Here is a 27,252-nt window from a genome sequence, read left to right as displayed (position 1 = left end):
ACAAAACCTACTGAAAGCTCTGGTCCAGAGCAGGGTATTGAACTATACGGATTTTAAGTCAGTGTGACACAGAAGAATCTGTGTCAAGAGGAAGGCCTCTGTTAAATACAAATACTCATAAATAGGAATAGATTACATTAATATATATTCAGGTATCTGTTCTTATACGTACGTTCCTATAGCATGTTAAAATGCTGCAAATGTGATTATTTTATTTTAATCTATTACATAAAGAATGCATTAATGTTTTTACTATTGATTGCTAAGACACCACAGAGTATTTTTACTCCTTTAAACTGTCACTGGTAGAACATAGAAACCTTTATTTGTTCTTACTTCTAGAAGAAAACACAGAAATTGCTGCAGAAGATGATGAGGAGATGAAGATTTCAGAAATTACAACTCGGTCTAAATTGGGTTTTGATGATGATCTTGTGTTGGGAGTTTATATCCATCGATCTGATCGACTTAAATCTGATCTCCTAATATCTCATCCCATGGTTAAAATCCACATTGTTGATCAGACCAGTGGCTTATACGTCAAGAAGGATCATAGGTGACTTCTAATGAACTGTTTCTATTATATACTGTTACTATAAATACATAGATTCTTCCCCAGAAAATTAAATAATAAATGAAAATAATGCTGAGTTTTAAACTTTTAAGGTCAATAATTAGTTTCTACATATATGATAATACATATATATACCTACAGTAAGTTAATGTGGTATATTCTTTTTTTCTGACACTTTTAAATGCTCTGCATGGCTTCATTGCTCTTGAGATCCCCATGTTTACAGCACAGTTCATTCTGTATTCTTTCCAGAAGGAAAAGTTTATAAATCTCAAAAATATTTAGAAACTAAGATTAGAATAAGTAAGCAAAACTCTTTTAGCATCAATAGTGTTTGCCTTTTCTTTTTTATGGAAGAATTTTTCAAGTCCTGAAATGAGGTTTAGTTCTTCATATTTTTTAATAGCTTCACTTACTGATTTCCACTGTCATTATGCATAATTTTCCTGAAAACCAAATTTTAACAGTCTTAAGTATACTCTACCATTATCATTATGCATAAATTTCATAACAGTAACTTGACTGTTAGGATTTTGAACTTCAACCTGTAACATTTCTTTGTATCTGGAAATTGTCTTAAAGTTTTTGTGGGTTTAGATCTTTTTTTTCCAAAACTCAAATGGTATCTTGTATACTGTTTTGTTCGAGTTTGGATTTTTAAGGTGCTATAGCAATTGTAACTGGTTGAAAATTTTTGTACGCTCATAAACTATTTGCAAATTTTCAAATAGCAAGAGGAAAGTTTCAGCTTATGAACAAGAACAAATAGAGCACATCCTTCCTATTACGACACAGCCATATGACTTCAGACAGTCTAAATCAACAGTTCCAGAGTGGGAGGAGCAAATCATATTTAATGAGCGTTTTAGTTATTTTACTCAAAACACTGAAGAAAGCCCTCGAGTAATCCTGTTTTTCGAGGTAAGGAGAAATATTTTACATCCAATTTATGCATGTTATGATTTTCTGTTTGTTTCCTCAACAATATGTATTTGACCGATTCAATTGTTTCCTTTCAGTTATTTTGCATTAATAGCACAACCTTAAGATGAAGAATTAAGTGGAGATACCAAAAAGCTGTGTTGGTGATTGGTAGTACTAATAAGCATTTTTAGTAGCAAAAGTCTCCTGTTTTGATAAGGAGGACAAAGCTTTCTTATTAAATCAACTGTCAAACTTCTGAGAAAGGCTGGTAAGATTGTCCCAGATCAGTAGAGATGGCATCACATACACAGGATATCAGTTTTTCCTTGTCACATTCTTGAAAAGAAGCTGAAGTACCAGAAACTCAAAGACGGAATTTGCCTGTTTGTCGCAACACCACTTTTCTCTTGTACCAATGAGCATGCTATTACATTGCTTTCCGTTAATGTTTTAAACATCTACTTCACCTCTCCTGCTCTTCGCAAAGTAACTGTTACTTTGTCCTCCAGTACAGTTATTTTTACAGGAAAAATTATAAGGTCTATGTATTTAAGGTGATTTTGAGCTTAAGTTTTTGAATATTTGTAAAGAGAGATTCCTTAGCCTTAACCACAAAATGGGAACTTAATACAATAAATATTTTTTCATTTGTTGCTTTTTTTATATTTTAAATAGTTTGCATATACAATATCCTCATGTATGACTCTGTGTTCCATGATTCTCATAAATGAACACATTTGTAGAATTAAGAGCTATTAGTTGCTTAATACAAAAGTAATTCCAATCTTCAGGGAAATCATGTTAGTGTTGGGACAAAAGTATGACTACAGTGAAAACATGTTGGTTCATTTTAGCATGGTTTATGAAGTATCAGTTTGGAGAATGCATGATGCCAGGTGTTTTTTGTATAGCAGATAAACCTTGAGCAGCGTCTAAATAGGCGAAGATGCTGGTCACTGACTAGAAAAATGGAGAATCTCATGGATGTCATTGGAATTGTTCAAAGCTAAATTGGACAGGACTGTGAGCAACATGATCTAGTGAAAGATGTCCCTCCTCATGGCAGGGGGTTTGGACTACGTGATTCTTGAAGGTTTCTTCCAAACCAAACCATTGTATGATTGATTCTATGACATGAGTGATAAAGCCAGGAAAGGAAAACTTTTTTACTTTTTGACTAAGTAACTTTTTGACTGCTGTTTTCCGGCGAGATTAGCTGCTGATTTTGGCTGTCAGATTTGTGATCTATACAAAAATTACACACAAAAGTTTCTTCTTCTTTTGAGACAGAAGGGAAGCAATAATAGTTTTGTTAAGACCAGACTTTCAGTCTTTTTTTTAAAGCAGATCATGAATAGTCATCAGGTAGTCTAATTGTGTAATTGTATGGAAGAAGTATTGTGTTTGTAATTGCTTAAAATTTGAAATGTGCTTGATTTATTGAATCATATCTACCCTATTTTCAGCAGTATTTTTAATTACCATATATTAGTTATAAATATATTCCTAATGATAATTTCAGATCCTTGATTTTCAAAGTAAGGATGAAGTGAGAGTCAACTTGGATGTACAAATTCAGGAATGTGGTTTCAGAAAAATTTGCTGGGCATTTCTAAAGGTACTGTAAATATTTAAATGAAGGAAGAATATTTATAAGTCTTCCTATACAGTTATCTAAAATTACTAATCATACTAGTGGGGAAGCATTTTTCAGCATTTCTACATAGCAGAGATGGAAAAACAAATCCTTGCTTACTTGACTGTTCTCTCCTTTCCCATAAAATTCACAAGCTTGACAGAAAATTATATGTATTTTTCAGGAAAGTATAGAATGTGTAAGAGGTTTTTCTGTTCATAAACTACAGAGAGAGATTTTCTTTGAGGAGTTTCTGTGTGTTCATAATATTGTGTTAAGAAAATGACAAATCCGCTAATTTTGGTACCTCAGCTATTCTATATTCTAGTGGCATTTTCAGTTGGCTAGTCTTTGAAAAGACTCCCTAACCTAATTACAAAATACCTGTCATTTTCAGTTGCAGTTTAGAATGCTGCAGTGATAAGATACAGGTAATGTAGTTAGCATGTCATGTACCTTTTTACAAGATACTTGAATGTGCCAAGTTGTCTTTTGAGAGCTGACAAGTGTTAATTTGCCTGAAGATTGTTCATTTACACTTGTCCATGTGGATGGTCTTGTCAGCCATTAAGCAGTCCACCAACATGAAAAATACAGGAGAAGATAGGGGAAGGGAGAGGGACCTCCATATCATTCCATATAAAGAGTCACTTCTCAACTCTGCCTAAGGACAGTCTCTTGGAATCTGAGGTCTGGTGTCCTATGTCTGGGTGTATAGCTGGTGGGAGTTGTGCATCCATTTCAGTACAGCATACTCCTGAGCACAATTAAAGATTAATTTTTAACTTAAATACAACTATAACTGTGGCTTGTTCTTCATTCTTCCTCCATCTGTTTGCATCTGTATAGTAGAAATGTCTTGATAAACAGTTGTGAGTGTTAGTAGCGGTAACATTGTTTCTTCAGTTCAATAGAGAGGAAGGTTACTATTTTGCTGTATCTTGTTCTCTGAGTCAAAGCCTCACCAGTGCTCATTTGCAGCAGTGTTCAAAGGGGGCAGATTTGGAAGAGGATCTCTGGGGATTGACAGTCCTTTGAGATTTGAGTGGTTCTAGCATGTAATAATTATTTTTTAATAAGTGGTACAGCAGAGGTTTTCTTACGTACAGGGTATTACTGTTGTATATGTGAACTATGACTCCAAACTGGGTAGACTGCCACTAAGTAAGATGCTAGAAGTGTTTAATACATGAAGCAATGAAGTAAGCCACTTTTAGGGATAGTGTATTTCCCCAATGGGTAGTGGATTTCAGAGGTTATACTGTAGTTTAAGATATTAATCTGTTACTCATTACTTTTACGCTAAACACATTTTTTTCCTCTTTTTAATCACTGTTCCAGCTTGTAGGTGCAAATGGAGTTCTAAACATTGATGGGAAACTCCGTCTGCAATTGTATTACCCACCTCCAAGGACCAAGTCACATTCAAATACTGTTGAGATTTATGACTGGTGGGCCAAATGTCCTAGAAATCGTTACCCATCAACTTTATATGTAACTGTAAGAGGCATACGACTGCCAGATCATGTAAGTTAAAGACATGATATATTTACAAATATACAGACTCTTCTGTAGAAAATGGTAACTAGCTAGAACTTGTGAGTATATGTGTTTGTATTATATATAAAACCTGTGCTTATATGCAGTATAAAAAATAGGTAGTATGTAACTGGCTATAATAAGAACTTTGCACCTTAAGATACGTGTTCCAAACACTCCTTCAACGGATGTTGTTTCCCATCTGTAACTCTGCATATTTTGCCATTGACAGTCAGGAAACTTTCAGGGTACTTCCTTGAAGGTTGATATTCCTTCTCATTAGGAGAAATTTTAAGTCACTGGAGTCATGCAGGTATGTAAATTCTGTAAGTGAGAGAAGATATAAGTCACTTAACTCGGATTCCTTGCACTCTCAAGCTATAATGTATCACATTTTTTCCCTCAGATGGTAACTACTACTTTAAAGACAGATTTACATTAATATGTGTCAAAACGTACATTCAGGATAAGTACAGCATTTAGTATTTTACAATGTGACTAAAGTATTGTTCTATTACATAGTTTTCCTTATATATTTGCTGTTTTAAGTCTTTGTTCTGCTCACTGTTCATACGATCAAGGATGATCTGTGGAAATATGGTGAGATGTGGTCCAAAACCAAGCTAATCTGTGGGATTAGTTCATATGTTTTTGGGACGTTTTTCCAATCTGTATATTAGAACAACCCCTACCATTCTGTGGTCTGCAGATCTCTTGGTCAGCAATCAACTGCTGAAGTTGCTAGGAATTCTGTGCACTTTACTTGAACAGTTGTGCTTCATATTTCTAGAAGTGTTCTGAGCTTGTCTTCTCCATGGTCTGAATGTTTTCCTGGTATGTTTAGGTGCTATAACTGATTTATGGCTGTCCCTACTTTTTGGTGCTCTGTGAAGTTAAGTGATGTCGTGAACTGGCTTTCTTGAGCTGTGCTTGACTTCGATCCATTGGTATTAATTTTTGTTCTGATAAATGTCAGATTTCCTAAGGCTGAGATTGAGCACCAGATAAGATCTATAGCATGATACAGTTTTCTATGTGTAGATTTCTGCTTAAGATATATTACAGGTCTTGCCTAGTCTCCTGCTTCTTCAGGAGGGTCCCATATTTCTTGCATGGATTGGTAGATACGAAAATAGATGTCTTAGATAAGACATCATAGGACATCTTGCATGGAAATAGATGTCTATGTGTGAGCAACATTTAGGAGGTGTCCAGCCTCCCTTGTTAGTCACAGGAACCTGGACAGCTACTCATCCTGCAGTAAATATCTAGCAACTGTCAGCCTGGTAGAAAACAGTTTTTACCTGGTGTTCAGATATATATTGGTGTTCAGATATACAGCTCTGAAGAGCTGTCTTGCTGAAACTGATCAGAACTGCAGCTGTGGCTAAATAGTCTCTGTGCCACTCAGCCATGGGGCTGCTAGGCTGCTTTCAAGTATTCAGACTTTCTGTCTGTTCAAGCTTGCTGTAACTTGTAGATAAGGTTCAGTATGTGTACTTACAGGAGTTTGGAAATTATATATGCTTTACCTACAATCAAAATCACAAATGTGGTCACTCCTTTTTTCTTTGCGACACTTGAACATAGTTTGTTCCATACACAGTGCTGCTAATATCTTTTGGTGTCATGAATGGATTTTGTTGCCAAAGCAGTACTTTGATTTACAGGTGGTAGGTTGATGTCAGGGAAACTATTTATATGCTCTTTTTATATATATATATATATAACTCTTTCATCAGTTAGTAGAGCATTACTAAATATCACTGACCTGGATAGTTAATAAAAGTAGAGAAATATTATTATTTGAAAAATATTTTATATCATCTGAATGACAAAATTTTGCAAGCTCAGATTACTTTTATTTGCAGGTTACTTTAAGTTCAATTTTTGATATGCAGTTTTCCTATATTAAGCTTCTTCCAGACTCTTATTTTTCAGATGTAGAAATGCAATGAATTTTTAGTATTTTCAAATAAGACATTCTTAAATTTAAAATATTTTTTTCCTGATACTTGGTTTTGTTTGCCTTAAGGTTGCCCCTTCTTTCTGCTCAGTGACAGCCGTTCAACCAGAACAAAGTAGTGCAACACTGTGTGAGCTCCAGAGAGATGGATCTAAAAAATCATGTGAACTTACTCTGGAGGAGAAAAAAGAGCCGATTAAATGGACGAGATTTCCTGGACAGGTGAAGTGGTTTTATTTCCTTTTTAAAGAAAAATAATTTAAAGTTCTACTATCTTTTTTTAACTTCATAATAACTATATGATAAAAAATAGTCACTCATTAAAGCAAATTAAAAAAAAATAGTAAACTTAAGGACCTCTCAGAAGTAGCAAAGGATGCTCCAGTTCTAAGCAAATATGTTTGATTTTTTCCCCAGAACAGTCAGGTAAGTTTATCTGTAAAAATTCTCAAGGAATTCAGGAAGTTAGGGCATCATTTTTTTCTATTGTATCTAGCAAGAGGACAAGGGGTAATGGGATGAAGCTGGAACACAAAAAGTTCCATTTAAACAGAAGAAAAAACTATTTCACTGTGAGGGTGACAGAGCCCTGGCACAGGCTGCCCAGGGAAGGTGTGGAGTCTCCTTTCATTGAGATCTTCAAGACCTGCCTGGGCATGTTCCTATGGGACCTGATCTAGGTGGACCTGCTTCTGCAGGTATGTTAGACTAGATCTCTAAAGGTCCTTTCCAACTCCTACCATTCTATGATTCCATAAATTTGAAAGAGTAAGGCTGTTCAAGTAGTAGAAGTAAAATAGGGAACCAGTTCTCAGATTTCAGTTTGATCAGAAATATATTTTCATGGTTGTTTGTTTTATTCCCTCTGTTGAAGTTATTTTTACAGTATAACAGTAGAAACTTTCATTGAAGAACTTGCTGACTTTGTCCTAACTCCTAGATCACTGTAGCTAACAGAAATTAACAATCTTAAACGGGTGTATTTTTTCAATCACATATAGAATGTCCATGCAATCGTTTCATATTTTTTCTGTAGAATGACATTAGCTTGAGTTCATGGTTCGATAAAATTTGAGTAGAATATAAAGATTTGTAAATAAAGAACGTTGATTTTTTTGTTTGTTTGTTTCCATACTGTAGTCCTTGTACAGATACTTTCATAAAGAGCACTTAAATATACGTAGACTTATTTCCCAATAATATTTAGCACTAATAATAAAATAGTAAAGAATACATGAGTCTGGTTTACAATAGAAATTTTTTTAACAGAAAGAGCAGGGCACCTAGAAGTTGTATGTATGTTAATATTCATTACTTTTCAGAATGTTGCCTTTCTGCCAATACATATGTAATCAAAACCAAGAGACGTGTCATCCTAAGAATATTTACCTGCCATCGTACAAATAAAATTTGGCAGCTCATTTACTCTTAGATTAGTCCGTCTACAAAAATGAAGAACTTCAGTGATGTAGTTTGTGGTGTGCTGTCTTGTGAAAATGTTTCAGTAAGGTTAGCATGATGGGGTATGTGTGTTTGTCAAAGTTAAGCAGATGTGTTTTTTAAAAATTAATTATTGCTCAAAGCTTTCTTTTTTTTATACATTTAAATTATTGTTTTACCTTTTAAAGCTAAATTGTCTTTTTAAAGAATGTCAGTATAACAGTATCTGTTTGCACAGATATAGGTAGATGGATGACATTATTTTTCCAAGATGTTCTACAGAATTATGAATTATTTGATACATCAATTTTATATGATGCATATGAATTAGTTCACATTTATTTTTCATTCATAAATGGAAATTTGGTTTAGATTAAACAGTTGACCTTAAACTTTGAATTTAGTTCTGGAGTAAAAGCTTGGGTGAAAAAGAGGAAATATTTTGAGAGAGGATCTATAATACCTGTGGAATTTTTTTAAATACTTCATTTCCAGTTTTAGAAATTGAAATACAGATGAGACTTGCTAAAGGCGATATGGTACAGCAGAGGGCTATACTGTCTGTGGCTAGTTTTCTGAGTTCACAAAGCCTCAAACAACATTGAATTACAGTCTAACTCTACAGCTTGTATTATTAACAGTAATCATCACGTACTTCTTAATCTTAAGGAAATTATTTCAATTTAAAATTTTCTTAAGTTTTTAACACTTGCTAGTTTGCTGTAATAAAGAGGCAGAAAAAAGTATACAAACTAGATGTGGCCTAAGTTATGAAGCAGTACTGGCTGTGTTTATAAGGTTGGGTTTTTTTTGTTGTTGTTGGGGTTTTTTTTGTTTTTTTTTTTTTAAGTAGCTTTTTAAAATTTTTTCACAACATGATCTCAGAATGTGTTTTAAACATTGGGTAGTTAATATTCATATGTGTGTAATCCCAATTCTTTCCTGAAAAGCTAGGCCTGCCGCATACCGAACAAGCATCTGTTTTCACTGCGAGGTGGAGATATGGGCTGTTTCTGTATTCGTTTCTCTCATGATGGGAAAATACTGGCAGCAGCATGTGCGGGAAGGAATGGCTATCCAATTGTTTGTAAGTGTAAAATATGTTTTGGGTCTCTTTTTTATAACGCATGTAGTTTGAAATTAGAGGGCAAAAGATGTGGTTTTAAATGGTAAAGTTTCAGAGGTTTTGTTCTAGGATTGTGTTTTGCCAGTTGTTTTAAATATCTTAAGAGCATTGAGGGCTGGAACTGACTTTTCGTACATGGTAATGTACATACAGTTTAACAGTATGAAATCATAGTATTTTTGCTCAGAGTTTCAATGGAAATACTAAATCAGTTTGCATAAGGAACATATTTTCTGATAAGGTTTTAAGTGAAATAACTTTTCCAGCCCTTGCCTCACTCGCTTTTTGTTTAAGTTTTTCTCTTAACCTGTCATGAAAATTAAGTATTGTAATCTCCAGAAAGACTAATGGAGGCTGCTGTCTTCCACGGTCCAGTTCAGTTGGAACTACATATATTCCTTATTACTCAGACTTGAGGCTGCTTCTTCACAGTAGCCTCAACTGCATAGTTCTTACGCTATGCATAAGGATTTTAAGATTTAAAGACAGTGCTATTTTAAATGTATACAACGTAAATGTTTAAATGTGAGGAAAAGTTAATCTAGATTCCTGTATTACATGGCCCTTGTTAATATTGAATGATTGACATCTCGATCTTGATGTGTTTCAAAGAATTGCTTGGATAGCTTTCAAAATTTGAAACAAAATAGGTTTGGGGTTTTTTAAATTATAATCCTAATCTGGTTCTAATTTAAAGCAAGTAGGCTATTTCTTAAGGGTTAAGACATTCATGACATCTATGAACCACTAGATGGAAGTATATGCTTGCTGTCTGTACATATCTTACAACTGTTTGATCTTTCTTGTTCATTGAAAATTAGAAGATAATTAGTTGATTTATGCTAGCATAAACTCAGCCTAAAATTAGACTAAACTGTAATAAATGCATATAATTGATTGTAAATCCTTACAAAAGCTTTATTTTTCTGTTTAAACAACACTAGTGTATGAAATTCCTTCTGGACAGTTCCTGAGAGAATTTTATGGTCACCTTAACATAGTATATGATCTTTGTTGGTCAAAAGACAATCAACACCTTCTTACTGCATCCTCTGATGGCACTGTCAGGTCAGTAGGATGAAGATGCTCTGGCAGATAGCATCAAAAGCAGAAAAGAAAGAGGTCCAATTCAATGTTTTTTACAGAATGTGCTGTAATGCTTTAATTAAAGACTGTATTACATTGTGACTTACTCTATACTTGTACAAAAATGTATTAAGTTAATCATGCTGTGTTTACTACGCTGGTTCCTAATGTGTATGTATATTTGAGACCAAGGCTTTTCTAGAAACTGTAGTATCTATATAGCCCAGCAAAAATCCAAAAGGCTTTATGTTTTCAGACGTTACAGAGATAGTTAGAATATTCTATGCTTGGAGAAATTGCAATATTATAAATACAGTATTAGGTTTTCAAATTATGAGGCAGGAAATTGAATATTTGAGATTCAAGTTATATATATGAATGGGCCACACTGTACTTATGTGTGTTTGGGATTTTGTTGATTTGGGCAGGGGGAGGTGGGGGACAGTTTTGGGGCATCTTGTTAAATAATTCCACTTAAATTGCTGTAAATTAAATTTGAGTGTGTTTCTGAGATAGAATGTGTACACGTTTTCCTCTGCAAATAAAAAGTGTTACTTTGGTGCAGTGTTGATGTTAGAATACTAATCTGTTCAATGTTTAAAAGCAAACCCTAAAAAGTAGAAATATGGGAATATATGGCCATGACAGTGCACAATTTTCTGATAAGCAACTTCTTAGGTTTTCATAGAGCTTCTTTTTTGCTACTCTTCAGATCCCTATCAGTTTTTTCTGTTACGCAACTCAGTAGTGCTACAGGCAATTGCATAATCAAAATGCCAGAAGAATTGTTATATGATATATTATATGTGTGGAACTGTTTTGAGGGTTTTCTGCTACTTGTATATAGGCATAAATTTGGGGAATTTAGCCCTTGTTTTTATTTTTATTTGGAAGCAGGTTAAATAAGATTTTTTTTTTTTTTTTATATTAAGGTAAATATCCATTTCAGTCATTTCTATTACTTATAAGAAGACTGAGCTGTTCTCCAGTTCTTGAATTTGCAGTAGCAAGTTGAAACTGTACTGGTCTGTGTACTATGCATAGTCACAGCATGAGTTACTAGTTTCTGTATATTTTCCTCCTTAAAAAGTCTGAGTTTAGTAAAACAGTGTGGGTTTTTTTTTTTTTTCCTTTTCATATTGGGATCACTTTGCCATTGCAACATGGTAGAACTGAAGGATGTGGACCAACGTACCATTGCTTTAAAATCATTATCAGTTTATTATTTGTGTCAACTCGCAGTCCGAGTTTTAAGACAACATCAAGGGAAATTTGAGAACTTCTGTAAATTCTGTGTTACCCTTGAGCCTTCCCAAGCTTTAGCATTACAATATTTGCGAGCAATAAATTAACATCTATGTTGTTAGAGCAAAAGCATTCTAAAATATAGGTAGATTCCCTGTGGTCTTTGTACATAGAGTACAGTGAAGGATTGAAATTTTGTTATGAAGTCACCTCAGAGTAAGCTTAAAATGGCTTCAGTAGTCAACAGGTATAGTCAACCCATTTGGAAGGATGGCACTCAAATAATTGCATTCCATACTGTAACTGAGCACGCTCTGAAATGTGCTGCCCACCTATATTTCATGGTCCAGGTACTATTTCATTCCTTATGGTCTCATCTTTGGGCAATGCTCAATAATAAAATACATAGCATCTAGCGAAAAACACTTCATAAGAAAAATCTGATTTTGCAACTGTGGTGGTGAAGGGTAGGAAATAGATGAATAGTAAGAACTGACTATATGTGAAGAAAACATCCTTGAGATCACAATCACTGTGTGGTAGCTAATTATTCTTTTAAACATTTCTGGAATGTTATATAATAGCCCTAAATGTTCCTTTGTGGGTTTTTTGAGGATTTTGTTTGTTTGTTCTAACTTTTTTTTTTAGTAATGCCCTAGGAGATCTTAATAATTTGTATGTAACTCCTAAAAGAAGGAAATGGATCTACTTTGTAGTATTCTCTGTGTATTTTAAAATGTGAAAAATATCCATGAAATGAGTAAGTAGTCATCAATTTACTTGGAAGACAGAGTGCTGTGTAAAGTAGTAAAAAATCATAATACTTCATAGGTAGTACGATATTAAAGGATTACATATAAGTGGAACAAATAGGTAGGATAAACAGGTGGTGTCAAGTGTTTGCAAGCATCTGCCTCTAGAACCACTTGCACAAAATATGACATCAGTTATACTTGTGTATGTCATTGCTTTACACAGTAGCTGTCCTAACATTCTTTCTATTTAGAATGTGGAAAATAGAAATGCAGGCGGCATCTGCAGTGAGAGTTTTCCCTCATCCTTCATTTGTTTACACTGCAAAATATCACCCGATTGCTGACTCATTGGTGGTAACAGGATGTTACGACTCGGTGATTAGAATCTGGAATGCAAATGTGAAAGAAATCCATGGGCAACTGCTACAGGAACTTGATGGTCACAGAAGTTTCATCAACACACTTTGTTTTGATGCAGAAGGTACGTACTAGTGGTATTTTTTCCAAATAATCTTCAACTGAGTGTTACTAGTTTGCCTCTATGAAATACAGCAATGTGAAATGCTGGAATATAACAGAATAGTTTTATCTGTGTTTGTAATTAATATGTTAGTATGATGCCTTGTTTGGACCAACACAAAGGGACACGCAGTCCCTGATATAAATCAAGAACAATCAGCAAGGTGAGTGTAGAAAGGACAAGCAAATAAATGTGTAGTGATCAGCTGATGATGAGTCGTCAAATTTTGGTCATGGTTTAGTTTTCATTGTCCCTATAACTAGCTATCATTAGTTTGCTTAGATTTAGTACCTATTGTGTCAAATATTAGCAGAACATAAAGCACAGATGCTGTTGTTCAGAGGAAACAAATACATCAAGATGCAGGTAGAAAGCCTAGCACTTAGTGAGAGGTAAAAAAAGGGCAGATTTGGCTAGAATTCTTCTTGGTGGAAGAATTATGTAGTAATTTCTGCAGAAGCAGGACATTTGAAACCAGCTTCTAGAGATCTTTCAGAACAAGCATTGCATGATCAGAACATTATCAGAGACAGCTCCACCAAATTGTCATTTGACAATATCAACTCAATACAAAGTTAAAGAATATGAGGTAGCAGTATCATAGAATCATAGAATGGTAGGGGTTGGAAGGGACCTTTAGCGATCATCTAGTCAAGCCCCCCTGCAGAAGCAGGGTCACCTAGATCAGGTCACATAGTCTTCAAGACCCCGGTGGGTCTTGAAGACCTTCAAGGAAGGAGATTCCACAAGCCCTCTGGGCAGCCTGTGCCACTGCTCCATCACTCTCACAATGAAACAGTTTTTTCTTTTGTTTAAATGGAACTTTTTGTGTTCCAGCTTCATCCCATTACTCCTTGTCCCAGTAGTTAGATTGTAAGAATTTTTGTGTTAGACTGAAGAAGTTGGAAGGTGAGGAACTTCTCAACATTGACAGGGAATGTGAAAAACTGAAAAGAGGACAACGATTTGACCATTGTGAATAATGTCAGCTAGTAGATTAAAACCTGAAAGTGAGAGATGTACCAATGTGTACTAGTGGAGAGTGGGAAGAGTTGAAGACAGATATTAGTGATATCATTAGTAGTTAGGTACTTCCTTTCTGGAGTACATACTACAAAGGGGAAAGAGTTGCATTTTTATAAAGGATAAGCATTTGTGATTAGCTTAAGGACAACTATTGGATTTTTTTTTTTTGTTCAAGATGCTATGAGTGAGTGTATAGGTAAATGGACTACCATGTTACCATGGTTTTGGCTGGGGTAGAGCTAATCTTTTTTGTAGCTGGTACAGTGCTACTTTTTTTTTTTTAATTGTAGCATGAGAAGAATGTTGGTAACACTGGTGTTTTGTTGGTTGTTAATTAGAGCTTATCTTGAGTTAAGGATTTTTCAGTTTCCCAAACTCTGCCAGCAGACAAGTATACAAGATGCTGGGAGACAACATGGCCAGGACAGCTGCCCCAAACTAGCCAAAGGACTGTTGCATACCATAGAATGCCTTGCACAGTATATAAACTGGGGAGAGTTGGCGGGGAGGAGTGGATTACTGCTGGGTGGTGGCGTTTACTGGGTGTTGAGCATTGGGCATCACTTCCCCCCCCCCCCCCCCGTTGGGTTTTATTTATCATTTTGTTTCATTCCTTATCATCATTGTTACATATTTTATTATTATGATATTTTATCTTATTTTAGTTACTAAACTGTTCTTATGTCAACTCAAGAGTTTTACTTTTTTAGTTGTGATTTTCTCCTCCCCATCCCACTGCGGTGGGTGCAAGCAAGCAACTATGTGGTGCTTAGTTGCTGGCTGGGATTAAACCATGGCACATGAAGCTCATTGAGCTATAACTGCTCATTTTTTGCTGGTCCTAGAATAAGACTAAAAATGAAAAAAATTAAAAGAAAAGTCAGCACCTCAGAATCTGATTTATGTTACCAACTTATATTAGACAATATGAGCAAAATGTATTTGCAGTGAGTATATCATAGCAAAAGAGGAAAGAATTGGTATTTGACTATTCATAAAAACAGTAAAGTCTTCTTGTTCATACAATCTTTTCTGTATTAGTTCTTTTCTGAGATAGTCTACTTGTAAGACATTTTTATTTCACAGGGCTCCACATGTTCTCAGGAGATAATTCAGGACTAATAATAGTTTGGGATACATCTGTCAAAGGAAGTTCTCAACACCTGTTTCAAAATTGGAAGATTAATAAGGTATATGGTTCCTTAAACTAGCATTGTAATTTTTATGTGAACTGTTTCAAATCTAGTAATTTGATTTGATTTCAAGGGGTTTTTGATACAATAATTTTTGTTTAACTGAAAAGATTTATTTAAATAATAGTAAAAATAGAGCTAATAAAACATACTGTGCTTCAGTCCATTTTTTAATTGTTTTGCAGCTTAAATTTTTTATTTCTAAAACATAAAAGTACTTGAGGTTTAGTGGCATTGTATTAACAGATAAATGCTAATGCATTAAGTTTTTTCTTGAGACACAATTATAAAATAGACCATAGGCTTTACAAATCACCTTTGTTTCTATCTTAGATCTAGGTCTAATGTTCAGTCAATATTTCTGCTGTCAACTGTATTTCAGAAGTTCAGTCATAGCAGAATCTGCCTTGCAGTTGTGAAAAGTTGATTGCCTGAGATGTAATGCCTTACTATAGGAACAAATTTTTTCCTTAAGCCAATAGAATGAAGAGTTCAGAAACAGAGTAATACAAGAAAATTGATTAATAATGTGTAAAAGTATGAGGCTTAAAACACAAACTTTGGTTTTTACTTTATTTTCCTTCTTTCTGTAGGAAATAAAAGAAAATGATATTAAAGGAACACCAATAAATCATTTGGAGGTGCATCCAAATGGAAGACGTTTATTAATCCATGCCAAAGACAGTACCCTGAGAATCATGGATCTCAGAATGTAAGTTGTGTCTTCGGTGACAAGTGTGTTTTTCTTTATTCACTTTAAAATTTACTTGGGGAAATAAAGTATCATAAAACCATTAAATGTACAGTTGTGGAGAAGAAAGATGTCCTAATAATCAAGGATAGCAATATTAGGGTTAGGAAATAATTTCAAAACACTACTGTATTACAAAGCTTTTGTGTGATATTGGGCAAGTCTTTTAGAATAGAATATCCCAAAAATTACTAAATTACTTGGGAGCTTAAGGTGACATGGAGGAGAAGAAACCAGTCCTCTAAAGATTGAATTTACTTTTTAAAAATGCATTCTGGGTGTGAAAATAACTTTGAAAGAATAACATTTATTTGTGCGGTAGTTTCTCATTGTTAAGACTCTGGGAAGAGTATTTTGCTGCTAAAATGGAGTGAAGATCATCATGCCAAATACTGAGAAATGCAGTGATGTATGTATTATGGTATATTAAGGAGGCTGTGAGATATTAATTTAGTCCTTTTTGATATTCTCATTTTTAATAGTTATTAATATGATTCTTAAATAATAAACTACTTAAGTAATAAAACGCAAGATGATCACAGAATTGCTTTAGTCACTGAGGTGGGAGAATGTCTAGTCCTACCCCAATAGTGGAAGCATGATAGCACGTTACTCAGAGCTTTCTCGAGTTGGGTTTTGAATATCTTGAAGGACAGAGAGTTTTCAGCTTCTGTAAGCGACATGTTCTAGTGTTCATTAACCATCAAAGATTTTTTTCTTAATTTACATGGGATTTCCTGTATTTCAGTTTGCGTCCATTCCCTCTTAGTTTCACTGGGTGAAACTTAAGAGTCTCATTCCTACCAGTTACGCATTCTGAGAAGATGCACCAGAACATTCTTTTAAAGATACAAACACTGTTTCTAAATGATTCATTGCTAACTTCTTGGGTTCCCTTCCCTTGCCATGGAGAAAATCAAAAGTCTCTGGTGTTCTTACATGAAATTACCTGGGGGAAATACCATTATGCTCTCACAGGACATTCTCTTAGATCATACTTTTGTATATGTATGTATTCTCTCAGGAAATCTCACTCCTAAAGAATATATTGTGTTGGATATGTGAACTAGCTGAAGACTTTCCAGTCCTATAGTGCACTCTTCATCTTTTACTGTAAATGATAAATTATAATACCCATGCTAGAAGGCTAAATTATCTACACAATCAAAGCATGAAATTAGTGAATTAATAGAGGGAACCTGTAGTTTTTTAAGCAGATAGTGTTCTTCTATCACTATGATTCCTAAAAAAAAAAGTTTTAGTTTGTGAGAGAAAAATGGACATGCATATTAATCTCTAAGAAAGGGTTAATATGGCATGCAATTTCACAATTATTTTAAGTCATTTTATCTGTAGGACACACCATCACACCTTTGGCCATGTATTCCTAGCATTTCCTTTTTATCACCTTTAGAGATCTTTTGATGCAGGGTAAGTCAGATCAGTGATCTGATACGACTAAAAATCAGCCTACAAATACAAATGATTAATTTTTATTTTAATCAACTATCTGATCTAACTCATCTGATAGCTGCCCAAACACTAGAGAAGAAATGAGGGAGAGCCTGGGAAAATAAGGGTGGAGAGGACAGTGGCAGGACTACTGCTTTCACTGCAGCCCAGAGTTGCATTGGCTTGTCTATCAATAAACCACAGGGTCAGATACTCAACAGTGATTATTTTACACGTCAGCATTAACTGTTCATTCGCTGCATGAGAAAAGAGGGGGTGGAGGTCACAGATCAACACAATTCACTTTGATTGACAGCTAGTTGTTCTTAACTTTCTTCTTTCAACTTGCTTTTTTTTGATCTTTTCGGATAATGCTGCTGTCCTGTCACTCGGGTATGTGATTGTGGATTTGGTTTTGTTTCAGATCTCTCCTTAGGGCTTCACATACAGGTTTGTTTTACATCTTGCAGAGCTCTTCTACATGACATCTCAGAGATACTACCTTTTGTTTTCACAAAGCTAAAACTCTCTTATTTGGATGAATATGGTTTGGCACTGTGATCATTAATGCATCCTTTTCCTTTACTTGCCAAATAGAGTTGTATATAGGGTATATTTATTCAGCATATTGTTAAAAATAATTTTCCTGTCAGAGTAACTGCACTACACTTGACCCAGCAAACCTCCATTGTTTCTGCAGTAACACATTTTAAAAATTACTGTCTTTTGTCTAAGGGTTGTCATGGCCTATCGCTATTTTTCATGCCTCAAATTCTGCATTGTAATATTACTACTTTATTAGTTTCCCTTTTGAATTTTTGAATTTATTTTCAAACCGTACCTCATGTTCCAGAACTGCTTACAAGCTGCTTTATGTTTCTTTATATCTTTTTGTAAATTGTCTCTTATATGATGCCTACAAATTGTTTGACCATAGTTCATTAATAGGTCATTATTACTATGCTTACCAGTAGGGGTTAACTGAAAAAGATTAGGCTTCCTAAGTTGCAGAATAATATTAACTATATAGATATTATTAGTTAATCAGAGCCACTGGATAAATTTAAGCACCACAGGGATGTAATCAAGTTCAGGAAACATAATGAAAACTTTTTTTGACACAGAGTGGAATTTTCCCATTTTTTACAAAGCCCAGGATCAAGAAAATGAAAATTACTGCATATGTTTGCCTTCTCTAGGTCTCAGTATTTCCATATCCTACTGAAGACAAGACTGTACACTTTCATCTCTGATTTTGGGTGCATTTCTTAAGTCAGGGAAAAGAAAGGGTAAAAACTGCACTCACCAAAAAGTGGGTAAATCGTAGAATCATAGAATGGTAGGGGTTGGAAGGGACCTTTAGAGATTATCTAGTCGAACCCCCCTGCAGAAGCAGTTCCACCTAGATCAGATTGCACAGGAACGTGTCCCAGCAGGTCTTGAAGACCTCCAAGTAAGGAGACTCCACATCCTCCTTGGGCAGCCTGTGCCAGGGCTCCCTCACCCTCACAGTGAAATAGTTTTTTCTTTTGTTTAACTGGAACTTTTTGTGTTCCAGCTTCATCCCATTACCCCTTGTCCTCTTGCTAGATAAAATAGAAGAAAAATGATATCCTAACAGATATTTGTAAATATTAATGAAGTCCCTCCTCAGTCTCCTCTAGACTAAACAGCCCCAGTTCCTGCAGCCTTTCCTCGTATGAAAGATGTTCCAGTCTCCTGATTGTGGTGGCCCTGTGCTGGACTCTCTCCAGAAGTTTTCTATCTCTCTTGAGCTGAGGAGGCTAGAACTGGACACAGGACCCCAGATGAGGCCTCACCAGGGCAGAGAAGAGGGGTATAAGAACCTCCCTTGACCTGCTGGCCACACTCTTCTTAATGCATCCCAGGATGCCATTGGCCTTCCTGGCCACGAGGGCACATTGCTCGCTCATGTTCAGTTTTTTCAGGTGCTTGCAAATCTATTTCAAATGTAAGGTGTATTGATTTTTCTGAGGAGTAAAAGAGGGGACTAACACGTGAAAAGTTAGCTGGTCTATTCTGAAAGCATCTGCTACATTTGCAAACTATTCTTTATCTTAAGCTTGGCTATGAAGAAATACATAGGCGCTACAAATTACAGAGAAAAGATTCACAGCACCTTAACACCATGTGGTACCTTCCTGTTCTCTGGAAGTGAAGACGGAAAGGCTTACGTTTGGAATCCAGAAACAGGTAACTATATTTTATGATCTTAAGCCAGGTTGTCAATGCTGAGGGGAAAGGTTTTTATAAGCTTTATTGAAACACTTTTGATATGGAATAAAACTTTGGTAAGATATTTTTTAGTCCTGAGGCCTTAGCTCCACCTTTTGGATAGCTATGATTAATTTCTAAGACTAAATTCTGTAGAGGAAATTAATAGGCAGAGGTAATAGTTGTAATAACCAGCAGGAAAGGAACACCTGAACAGCTTTTTGTGTACTGCAATTCTTTACATGTAGAGGAGGATCTTAAGAGGGAATGCACATTTTTATTTTCAATAAAATAAGTCTTTCTGTTGTGTTTTGAGTATTTGGGAATTAAACTTTTGTTGAGAACTACTTTATCTGTTTCCCAAAGGTGGTCAAAGACTAAATATTTTTGGCCTTTGTAATATAAGTTTTCTCCATTAGTTATTCCCCAGACTCAATAGTTTCAAAATAGATGCTTAACATTTTTTAGAAAGATTTTGTTAAGTGTAAGATAGAGAGGTCATCATGTTTGTTGTATAGAGAAGTAAAAAGTTCAAAAATAACAGTAGAAGATAGCAGAATACACCTTTTGGTTTTGATGATATATTCTGTCTCTAATTATGATCTACATAATTTTTTAAAAGGAAAAAAAAATATTTCAAAACTGGCAGCTAACCAATGGTTCTGGTTTGAATTTTGTTTCATGTTTCCAACTACGTTAGCTTACATCTATGCCACTACATTACTTGTCTGAAAACATTAAGAAAAGAGTAAAGGAGGGAAGAACCTGTACCTGCAGGTACCTGCATTCATAATGCCATCAGCTGAAGAACTTTTTTTTTTTTTTAAAAAAATAATTTTGTACTCCTTAGATTCCTGTTGTCAATAGTATATAATCAAAATCCAAACTAAGATAGCTATCTCTGGCAGAATGCAAGAACAAACACTGTGGAACGCTGCCTTTCCAGAACTTGCTTATCAGAACAAGGCAACTCAGGTAACCCGATGAATCCTCTGGGGTTTCCTGCAGCAGTTACAACAGCACTATCTTTTCTGACTTAGTGGCTTAAAAGCATGCAGTGGTTTCTGTCTTATGCCAAATACTACTTTTCAAGAAGGAAATTGACTGAAGAATATTTATTTACAGCAGCAATCACTGCACTGCAATAATAAAAGCTTTAATCAACTGTTATTTTGCTACATCAATTATGTTTCCATGGTATTAATAAACATATTTCACTTCTGTAGGAGATCAGGTGGCCATATATTCTGAACTGTCTTTCACATCTCCACTTCGTGACGTTGCCTTTCATCCTCATGAACACATGGTGTCATTTTGTGCCTTTGGTCAAAACCAGCCAATACTTGTATACATTTATGATTATAAAGGTACAGTACTATTTTTCTTGATACACACCTATAGCTATTTTATTTTTAGGAGTGATTTGCTAGTATCTTGAAGGAAAAAGAAAACAGTCATTTGATGATAATACCTACTTTTGTCCTGTAAGATATCAAAACTGAACAGGACATGACCTCGAGCACCTTGCTCTAGGTGACCCTGCTTTGAGCGGGGCTAACCAGTTGCAAACTCCAATCTATATGTGTTAATGTATGTCATCCTCTGCAGTTTTTACAGTACTTTGTCATGTATAGACAGCATCATACACATATTTAAAAGCTCCTTTTCAGTATCAAGGTGGATTATGGAGCCAGAAAATACTATTATTCTGAAAATAACATAGCTTATTAGAAATCTCAGTGTTTTCTGCTGACTACGTTACAAAATAAAGTCAAGGAGCTATGTAAAAATGAGTGTCCTGATAAACAGGTATAATGTCAGTGGGATGGTTGTGTCAAAGATATGTTTATTCCTCATATATTAAAAAGAAAATAGAGATAAATGTGAACTTTAAATTTTTTATACATAAAATAAAACTCAGACTGTTCTGTGCAGGCTTTTCTGATAGTTGTGTTTTTATGGTTAGCTTTAGTGGTGTCATTTTCAATTAAGATAGTTTCAGGTGTGATGTTGCATCTAGACAGTAGGTAATACAAATTATACAATAAACTTTGCATATCTGGAACAAATTTTACTTTTAATTATATTTGCAATGAACATAAAATTATAACACTAATCCTGACTTAATACATTTGCTTTTTAAATAACGTGTAGTAAAAAGATTACTCATATCAAATCTCACAGTCTAGGTCTGTTGAACTGGTTGACTTTTACAGGAAAATAAAGTGGAATGACTTAACAACCAATATTCAGTGCTAAACTTCAACCCAGTAAGGTACATGCATCCTAGAGAGCAATGAAAAGGTTTTGGGCTGAAGGATTTCTCTAAGATTTTTTGACTGTTCAGCAGACAAGCTTCAAAAAGCTAAGAGGAGAGTTTAATATATGTGTGTGTGTGTATATTGAGAGATGACATAGATATCACACTGGTAATTCTTTGTATCATCTGACTGCCTAACTAAGTACTGATGATAGTAAGGTTTTGCATAGGTTGTGGTCTTTTCTATGTTTTCTGTTACTAACTTTTTGTTCCTTTTTTGGTTAAAAGCACAGACTTTGCTTTCAGAAGACAGTCTTATTGCCTTAGCATTGAAAGGGTTAATCATATAGTAATACTCATTTTAGTCACTGACACAGTTAAGACTCCAACAGTATTTTTTTTACATGCACCCAACAGTTCTTATGAGTGTCCTGGACACAACTTTCACAAAGAATTCTTTTAACCTTTGTTATATTGAGACCATGGTACAAAAAAATAAATTGCAATAGTCAAACCATTTGCTTAAATGACAGTGGAACGCAACTTTCATCAAAAGTGTCGTATTCTAGAGTAAACTGCCTCCAATGACTGTATATGTCTAGCAACTTCTGAAATATTACTCAAGTATAATAAGCTTATTTGGACTAGCTTGTAAAAAATGTAGAACTAGTAACAAATGTTGACTTGAACACAGTGCAAGCTCTATAACTTTTTTGCCTTCAAAAAATTTATTTCTCTTTTTTCCCCCACCCTAATATTTCTACATGAAGAACATTATTGTTTATAAGCAATACAAAAATACCAGTTCTGTGTGAGAGGTTGCTGACCACAGATAACAAAAGGGAGATATTGTGATCAGAAAGAGTTAGGGAAGAATGGGGTAGTAGGCAGAAATTTTCTTGTCATTTTCAAGTTTTTCCTATGGCACTGTTAGTACAGATTCTGATGGTGTTTGAAGACACAGACAGTGAAATAACAGTGATCATTCAATGATTTTTTTTTTCTCCATGGCAACGTAAAGTTTCACCTGACACATCAATATTGGTTATTTCTACAGTTGCACAACAGGAGGCTGAACTCATAAAAGATCTTAGCTCATCACTTACTGCACCAAGAGGGCCACAGTTCTTGAGCAGTTTTTCTGAAATCCCTGTTCAAAAAAGTTCCATGATGTCTCCAGCAGATCAGTTTGTCAGTGTTGCAAGAGCATCAATGAGAATGCAGAAGGTGAAACAAAAACTTGATTCTGTCATGGTAAGTCAAACTTACTTAATTTCCAGAAGTGTATAGTCTTCTCAGCCAAAATTTATGTTCTGAGTCTGTTATGTGTCAGAAAACATATATATGTAGTCTTGGGATCTGTTCTGCAGAAATAAATACATTTCTTAGTAATACTGATGCACCTGTAAGTAGCTCTTTAAAAGAAATTAATCATATAAAACTAAGTTATTTTTATTTATAAAGTATCAATGGCAAGGGTTGGATTTTGTCCACACCCATTGCAATTCATGTGATTTACTCCTTAGATTGTTATGGCTATGCTTTAGAAGAATGTCTCTCTCTTTTGTTTCCTTTTTTTTTTTCTTTTTCCTATTCAGTATTAGAATTCTGTGTGGCGTATATGGCAGGATTTTCATTGTGGGAGGCTGCAGGGCTGACCTGTGGCAAGGAGGTCATAGACTGCCCTGTAACGGGCACAGCCATTTCCAGCTAGCTCTGCAAAGGACACCTGCTGTTTATGTATTTTTAAACATTAATGAGAACACTCCTCAGTCTCCTCCAAGCTAAAGAGCTCCAGCTCCCTCAGCCTTTCATCAGAAGGGAGATGCTCCACTCCCTTCATCGTCTTGGTAGCCCTGCACTAAACTCTCTCTAGCAGCTCCCTGTCCTCGAACTGAGGGGCTCAGAACTGGACACAGTATTCCAGATGTGATCTCACAAGGGCAGAGTAGAGGGGGAGGAGAACCTCTCTTGACCTACTGCACACACTCCTAATACACCCCAGGACACCATTGGCCTTCTTGGCCATGGAGGCATATTGCTGCGTCATGCTCATCCTGCCATCCACCAGGACCCCAGATCCCTTTTCCCTACATTACTCTCTAAGAGTTCATTCTCCAACATGTATTGGTATGTGCAGGCTTTACTGAGAGGCTTGTTAGAACGTGTACTCATATAAGTGCTTTGCTAAACTGTTAGTCAAAGTAGGTGGCATAAAAGTTGCCACTTGGACACGTATATGAGAATGTGCTAATGCGTCTGGGTACAGACAAGTGAAAACAGAGAAGAGTTTTAATTAAGCTACACACAGGGTGACAGGCTGCCCTGTGATAGGGCTAAAATACAAATTATCTTGTATCTCTCTGATGGGGAAAATAAAAAGAAATTTAAAACTATTTAGACCTTGTACTGGTCTTCAGTTCATGTTTGGATGCTAATGCCTTGTAGTCACAGACACATGGAGATTACCATATTGGGACAATAACCATGTTGGCAGCATGCCTTGTAGACAGTAAACCTGGCCTCAGATTACACATGAGGTCACGTTTTATGAGACAAAGGTAGTGAAACCTCTGAACAGCAGATCTACCACGACAAGGGTCTCTGGGTTCAATGTATGTAACAGCAGTAATGAGTGCGTATAAAATTATCTTCTGACATCAAAGTTAAGAGGTCTATGACTTAGGTATACGATTTCATAGAATCATAAAATGGTAGGGTTGGAAGGAACTTTTTAGAGATCTAGTCCAGCCTCCCTGCAGAAGCAGGTCCACCTAGATGGATTTGAAGTTCTTTAACCATGTGTATTTCATTTACTGTATGATTCTTTTTAATAAACCTTTTTTTCATTTGCCAAGCAGATACTGTTGAATCATTGTAATTTCATTGATGAATCTTGATATGAAATGGTGAAGTATTACTACAAGCTTTAAATAGGTAAAATATTTAGTAACATATAAAAGTTTTGCTAGACTTTTATGTTGTATTTCTTTCAGAAATGGTTTGTTGTAAGGTTTTAGAAATTGTAATGAATTTTCCCTGAAAAGTAATTAAATTTGCCAATTTTAGTTATATTGCCTGTGTTAGAAGTTGAACAAATAGCTATCTTTTCTATGATTTGTTGTCTATATTTTTCCCTCCAACCATGAAAATCTTACAAAGCAGATTAGATCTTTAAAATCTCTAATATTTTTCTATGCTAAAATATTCTTTACTTAGTAAGAATTGTTTGTAGGCATTCCTCACTTTTAGCAAAGATCACATGAGTTTTAAAGCAACTCAGTCAAAACAGATGTAAAAGAAAGGAAAATATCGTCTGTGCATTGTAGAGGAAGGAACTTTGGCACAGATGTGCTTTGAGTGGTGTCACAAACGCAATCCTCGTACTGTTCTGTATGAATTTACTGCAATTAGTTGCTCTGCAGTAATTACTAAGTCTTCTCACATTTGCACAGTGAATAAAAGAAAATAGGTTCAATATCTTACTTTTTCTATTAAGTAAAGGTTGTTGACTAGGTCGATAATTTAGAAATAGAGAATTATAATTATACTTCCCATCTCGGCAGTGATGCAGCCTGAGCCTCGTCCAGAGCAAGATCTGGTACCAAAGCTATGAAATTCTCCACTAAAGTGGTAGTTAACATGGGGCATAAAGAGACTGAAAAGGATTCTTTGTAATAAGACTGTACTTTCAATTATCTGATCATGGGAATATTTATTGAATTCCCTGAATACATAATTTAGTTATATTACAGACTTTCCTCTCTCCAAGCTTCTATTTAGCATTAGCAATAGTAGTAAGGAAGTTTTTTTTTTTTTAAAAAAAAAAAGGAAGAAAGCTTTTGTGGTAAGCCTGTAATTGAAATGCTGGAACTCTCTGGCAGAACTAAGGAATTGAATATATATAATTAATGTGTGATGAGATATATTATCTGTAGACAAAGGCTATATCTTAACTGTCGGATCAAGCACCTTGTAGCTTCTATTTTCATAAGTATGCCTTGGTCACTTCTGGGTTTCTATGGGGAAAAACAATGGAGCACCCAAGTTAGAAGGGAACTGTAATGCCACCTAGATGGATTCCTGATCTGGATAACCAAAGTAAGAGGGTTATAGGGATCATCAGGGGAACACACTTGCAAAGCCAAGTAAATATGTTTCAGTTTTGTGTACTGGGATGATGGCTTATTTTAGCTGTCTTTGGTCTTCCCGTTTAGTCTAGAAGTTGCTTAAGAGTGATTGCAGGGCATCTACCGCAATAGAATCCCAGCTTTCGTTGGAGTCCTCCTAACGCTTCTGTTACAGAAATTATTGCATTTTTACATAGTTGGAAACTTGATTCAAACTTAGATTGCAAATATAAAGCTGTAGTACCATACTCCTATTTCAAGCATTATTGCCATATGTATTTTCATCAGGCACTGAGAAAAATAGCACAATTTGTATTTTGGTTTTATTTCAACTTCTAAATTTTGAAAAATTATGGTTTAATATTGTTTTTAAATTGTCTTTAAAAACAGTGTCCTAGAGGCCTAAAGTTTGAAAAGGGAAGCCTAAAAATAAAAAAATAAGAGGTGATAATAGAACTGATCAACTTGGTTTGACTTGCAGGTATATATGGATATGTTGATTACGTTGGTTGCAAAGTTCATAAATTTATATTCTCAGGAAAAAAAAGGAAGTGTAATTGTCAGCTTGTGAAGTCTTGCAGTATTCTGTTTATTTGTCTAATGCCATTTAATTTTAATTTGAAAACTAGTTCCACTCAAAATGTGTATTTGCATAATTTGCATAGAGCTGCCCTGAAGCAAAAAAGAAGATGCAAACTAGCTTAGTTTAAACTTGGCCAAAATTATGTAGGTATCTTTTTTCACTACAGAAACTACATGAATGTTAGAACTCTTAGCTTTACTCAGTTCAGGACAGTAGTAAACTGTGTCTTTGATAAAAGCTGTGGTTTGTGCATGAAGCAAGCTCAGCCTCTTGTGAAAAATAAGTAGATTGATGGTTGGCTATCTTAGCCAACTTTACTCGTTGTTGTAAAGGTATTTAGCAATGCCTTTCCACAGCATGCATTTCAAAAAAAAGTGATTGCTTCACCCTATTCCGTAGGTAGTCTTATATCTGTCTGTTGTAGGAGAATTAATTATTCTTCATAGAACTGGAAACAGTTCTGCTGAATCATTAGTCCTCATGTATTAGCAGAGTGATTCCTTTTTCTGTTATAATGTCGTGGAAGTTTTTTCCTCTCTGGGCTTTATGGATTTAAATAATACTGAAGAGCTAGTGGCACAAAGGTCGTACAATTCCAACTTTTGTGTTTACTTTGGGTGGGCAGTCGTCTATAGCTCACGAGAGCTACACTTCACTGATATCATGGAGTGAAGCACTCCTGTAAGCCTGATTAAATTTAAAACTTTTTGATATCTCATTTATAAAAAGTTTTATATTGTTTTTAAGGACTTTGAGAGGAATTAAGAGTTGTAAGATGGAACTTATTTTGCACTTCAAAAAGGATGATGCT

At 35.1% G+C, this 27,252-nt stretch overlaps 1 protein-coding gene across 6 annotated transcripts in view; it reads left to right on the top strand.

Annotated features, from left to right (window-relative positions):
* AHI1 (Abelson helper integration site 1) overlaps positions 1 to 27,252 on the top strand; it is a 92,525-nt gene that overhangs the window by 12,947 nt on the left and 52,326 nt on the right. For 5 of the 6 annotated variants that reach the window (XR_009818236.1, XM_061990785.1, XM_061990786.1 and 2 more), the window contains exons 6-18: positions 343 to 556; positions 1,306 to 1,495; positions 3,021 to 3,116; positions 4,476 to 4,661; positions 6,709 to 6,861; positions 9,034 to 9,166; positions 10,150 to 10,273; positions 12,543 to 12,772; positions 14,924 to 15,027; positions 15,624 to 15,742; positions 19,317 to 19,447; positions 20,695 to 20,835; positions 22,786 to 22,982. Coding sequence is in view for 5 of the 6 variants with exons in the window: in XM_061990785.1 (XP_061846769.1) it covers positions 343 to 556; positions 1,306 to 1,495; positions 3,021 to 3,116; positions 4,476 to 4,661; positions 6,709 to 6,861; positions 9,034 to 9,166; positions 10,150 to 10,273; positions 12,543 to 12,772; positions 14,924 to 15,027; positions 15,624 to 15,742; positions 19,317 to 19,447; positions 20,695 to 20,835; positions 22,786 to 22,982 (2,018 nt within the window). In the remaining variant the exon portion in view is untranslated. The remainder of the gene's footprint in view (positions 1 to 342; positions 557 to 1,305; positions 1,496 to 3,020; positions 3,117 to 4,475; positions 4,662 to 6,708; positions 6,862 to 9,033; positions 9,167 to 10,149; positions 10,274 to 12,542; positions 12,773 to 14,923; positions 15,028 to 15,623; positions 15,743 to 19,316; positions 19,448 to 20,694; positions 20,836 to 22,785; positions 22,983 to 27,252) is intronic. The other variant, XM_061990789.1, reaches the window with a different exon arrangement.

This window comes from Colius striatus, chromosome 2 (genome assembly GCF_028858725.1).
Source record: "Colius striatus isolate bColStr4 chromosome 2, bColStr4.1.hap1, whole genome shotgun sequence".
NCBI classification, from domain to species: Eukaryota; Metazoa; Chordata; class Aves; order Coliiformes; family Coliidae; genus Colius; species Colius striatus.
The sequence above is the reverse complement of the archived record's forward strand: the minus strand, read 5'-3'. Positions and strand labels throughout refer to the sequence as shown.